Below are 4180 nucleotides of genomic sequence, written 5' to 3'. Positions count from 1 at the left end.
TGGGTGATAGAACTTTCAATACGAAGCATTTGGCCCACACATAACTGACCAACCAGAAAAATGATATTACCCCAGGTTCTTTGAGTTCCATAAGCTACCTACCTTAGCTAGGTACCTTAACTATGTGAGTGAATGCCTCAGGCGCTATCATTCACTATCTATCTTGCTCCACAAACGAGTCCCTGGCGGCATCTAGCATCTCCTGGCTCTGTCATAAAGGCTCGAGGGGGGTGAGCCTCAGGGAGTAAAAAAACATCAGACCTTGATATAAGGCGTCAAAACAAACTTGGCAGAGAGTTCCCTAAGCTTAGGCTGGATTTACCTCAATACTTTCATCACTTAGGATCAAGGCTCTGAGTTTTCTTTCCTCCTCTACCTACCTACCTAGGTGAGCAATAAAACTTGAGACCTTGACCAGAGCGCCTAGAGGGGGCAAGAAAACTATAGACCTCTATCCCATCGTACGATAGATCATAAAAGACCGATATGAGTTTAGCATATTTTAGCAGGCCTTTAGACATTTTTATCGTAGCTTAATGTTTGGAAAATTTGTTGCTCCCAGGGACGTTGAATATAGTGATAAAGGCATCTAGAATTTTGTCACTTCAGGTTCTGGGCCCGTAGTTTTCTTTGTTCCTCTTGGGGTGAACATATGTTCAGAAGCTCAGGAGCCCCTTTTGCCAGATGCTGATACGCTGTGTCTTGGGTCGTCCCTGCGTCTCCCTGCACCTATTGCGTCTTCCGCAGTTGACTGCATAAATACCCAGTAGTACCAGTTCGGCTCGAAATTGCATCTGACAAGGCTAAACCTCAAGCTTCCGGGGTCCGTATACTTTCCGTCGAGGTTGCGGCGCTTTTGACAGGCACTTGATAGCCACACGATCCCTGCCGCGGCTCCGGCTGGCCACTACGGTGTGCGTGGAGCTCCCCTAATTGGCAACATCAACGAACCAGCCTGTCCCTGCTCGCGCTCGTCTAATACTCCGTAATCCGTCCATACTGTTTGTCGCCTTCTCCTGAACACAATACTCGTACTGGTTTAATCAACATTGCAACAAGATATCACATACGGCACTGTCACTCTGCATCGATCAGCACCGCTCGATGGCTCTGTGTGACTGCTTATCGACACCAACGACGTCACAGAGAAGCTAGATGGAGCCCGTGGTGTATGAGGAGACTCCGTTCGCCGACTACCTCAGAGGTGAGCAAGCATCGCTCTCCCTTGCGCGCGATATCGCTTTCCCTTATGTGGACTAACATTGGATATCTCAAGATGGGGGAGATGAGCCCCAGGCTGACTGGGCGCCCGGTGCAGTAACGCCCGAACTCGATTCATCCGCTGGTCGATCAAGCCCATCACCGCCATCCAGTCCATCACCTTTCGCACCCACCGGCCGACCTTTAGTTAAACCAAGATTTCGGAATAAGGTTCCGAATGGGCTTCATTTACAAGTTCCTAAGCCCTCCTCATTGCGATCTGCTAGCAGGAAATATTCAGTATGTCACCTCGAACTGGTGTGACCTGTTAACGATTGCTAAAACCACTTGCCATAGGCTGCGGTTGCAGCGAGTATCGACCGAGCTGACAACGCCAAATTTCTCGAACAATTCCGATATACAATCATTGCATCTCAGCTTTTAAGTGGCCATTCGGGCCTGGGGCAGTCGCAGCTAGATAATAGGGGACCTAGCCCGCTATCGAACGAAGATGAATCCCTATTGTCCACGGAAGGAATTCTGGCATCAGTTCTTGCCGCTCTTGCGGTCGCAGTTGTTCTGAGTTGGGCACTTGGAAGTGGTGTTACCAAGAAGAGGCTGGTCTTTCTTCTCGTGCTTTGCGCAGCGGCCGTCCTGCTGGGCCAGGTTTACATGAAACGACAATGGCTCCGGTATCGAAGATCGCAATCGCTGGCTGAAATCACGTCTTTCGTGGAAAACTCACACAACTTCGACAGTGCGTCAGGTGCAGCTGTCTCTCTCATACAAGAAGTCGAGTTAGTGTCTCGAGGTTACAGACTGTAGGTCTTTCATTTCCTTACCACCACATGCACTGAACAATTTACAGCAGCGCTCCCCTCCCACCAATCAGCCGTATAGAAGACCGTACCCAGACCCGGCGTTGTGTCAGACTGCGCAAAGCCCTGAGACATTCTTTCCAAGAGCTTCTTGATTCCTACAACCAGGTTTGTACAGTTGTCAACGGATTTGCAGAGCAAACAGACTTGGAAAAATATTATGATATATACGACATTACCGATTTCGACATGTCAGACGCCCGTCAAGGACTAAGTGATGAGGATCTGGACGATCCTGAATCCTTGAGAACCCTGAAAATCCTGGCTGCTCGATTCTCCACCATACGTAAATTATTCCTTTGCGCACTGCTTGCTCTGGATGCCAACAGTGACGCAAATGATCTGCTTCGTTGGACAACGGCCGTAGAGTCTCTTTTGAGTGTGAACAGCTCCACTCAAACTGCTCATGCTAGAATACAGAGCATTCTCAGCGAGCAAGACAGTAAGAATACGATGCGAGTCATCATTTATTGGTCATATGCTCACGCTTCTCTAGCTTTTCCATCCTCCCCTACACCAAAGAACGCCCTGACGCCTGGGCGGGAGCGCTGGAGGGCTCAACTTCGGAAACTTAATTCACTATCAAGCGGGATCAGGGGTCTACAGGCAAAGCTGCAGCTGCTTCGTGAAGAATCTGACAGAACTCTGAACGATTCGAACGACATTTCGGAGCTCGGACCGAATCTAATGGCGCAATATGAGTCCATCGGCCTGGATCTGAAAGATCTGATGACCGCATGGGAAGAGGGCAGGGCTGCTTTGGCACTCGGCATCGATAGGAACGAGAAGAGGCTTTCATCCATGAGTACTCTGCTGTCACCTGTTAGTTCTCTTAGTGGACTGACTACTGTGGACGAGAATGGCGGGGCCGCTGCAGCTCTCAAAGCATTGACTGGCGAGTCTCCGCCTAGTTCTGAGTATGCTGGTTCGGCTGAACAGGAGGCACCCGAAGTTTTCGAAGCCGTTGCTCTCCCGCGACCACGAAGCATGCTCACTCGAGAAGAAAGAATAGTCAAGGTTCGGGAAGAACGAGAACAAAAGGCTCTTGCCCGACAGCATGCTGATGCAACCAAGGGTATGCTCCGGGAGCTAGAGACAGTTATTAACCTACGACCTCGAACTCGTGCCAGCGCACCAGCAGGTCGGATTGTGTCAATGTAGGGGCATCAATTTTATGAAACAAACATGACGATCATCATCTTCAACACTTTCCAATCGCTTTCTCCTCCCTTCATCGAGGACAAAACAATCGTCTGATTCGACACCAACCGGGTTTTTTATTCTTGCTATCGACTTATGAAAAATTCACATTCGAGCTCCACAGACACATCAATATGTTGAGCACAGGTAGCGTCACGACGATACGCACAATTCTCTATAAACGAGACTATTATATAGACAAGCCATGGATGGCTGCGGCGTTTCAGGTTCAGGGTTAGGGATCTTGGTTTTGTATTATTTGCCCCCTATCATCATTCTCGGATATCAGGTTTTTGGCGATATACAATCGCATCAACGTGCCCTCATGGACGGTAGCTGTAAGGCATATGCACTATAAATCGGTCTCTTGGGAAATCATTCGTTCCTATTTGCCGGTCTCCTTATTTCTTTCAATGTTGATCAAGGGGGGCTTATTCTTGGCAACATATGTATGATAACTACACCAACCTTATACTAATAGGTCATTGTGTGGATACATTCTTACCTAGGTTAGGGAGAACCTTGGCAATGGCTGATTTCTCTCTAACGGGCATTGGTGCCTTAAGGTATCTAGGTAGGTAGTAGTAACTCGAAGAACTGGAAAGAGGCTCGAAACCTACCTGGGTACAAAGATACTTCCACGGTTCGCACCTGCCCTGTCCGATAGAGGCCAAAGGATTGAGGACCTCTCAGTCAGAAACTGAGGTTGGCATTCGTCACTAGGTGTTTTGAACTAAAATTTCCCTCTTCAGCCATGATCTTATATATATACGTACTGAAATATAGACAATATAATTTATATATTAGTTAGAACTTTGGATCTCTAGAATAAGCGATTAGTATAACCAAGGTTTACATATCTTAGGTAAGGTACTCATCAAAATGGAACTTATACTTCGAAT

The 4180-nt window shown here is 47.9% G+C and overlaps 1 protein-coding gene across 5 annotated transcripts; it reads left to right on the top strand.

Annotated features, from left to right (window-relative positions):
- The first annotated feature begins 765 nt into the window (after positions 1–765).
- FVEG_14789 (hypothetical protein) lies at positions 766–4092 on the top strand. Of its 5 annotated transcripts, XM_018903780.1 has the most exons (7): positions 937–1001; positions 1060–1204; positions 1277–1500; positions 1558–2021; positions 2069–2520; positions 2575–3095; positions 3153–4066. In XM_018903780.1, the coding sequence occupies exons 2-7, from the start codon at positions 1156–1158 to the stop codon at positions 3237–3239; spliced, it is 1797 nt and encodes a 598-aa protein (XP_018743827.1). In that variant the 5' UTR covers positions 937–1001; positions 1060–1155; the 3' UTR covers positions 3240–4066. The 5 variants fall into 5 exon arrangements, with proteins under 5 accessions (XP_018743826.1, XP_018743824.1, XP_018743828.1 ...); XM_018903779.1 differs by having other exon boundaries at positions 766–1204; XM_018903778.1 differs by having other exon boundaries at positions 2575–4066.
- The last annotated feature ends 88 nt before the right edge of the window (positions 4093–4180 follow it).

This window comes from Fusarium verticillioides, chromosome 1, assembly GCF_000149555.1.
Source record: "Fusarium verticillioides 7600 chromosome 1, whole genome shotgun sequence".
NCBI classification, from domain to species: domain Eukaryota; kingdom Fungi; phylum Ascomycota; class Sordariomycetes; order Hypocreales; family Nectriaceae; genus Fusarium; species Fusarium verticillioides.
This window is presented reverse-complemented; position numbering and strand designations above follow the sequence as displayed.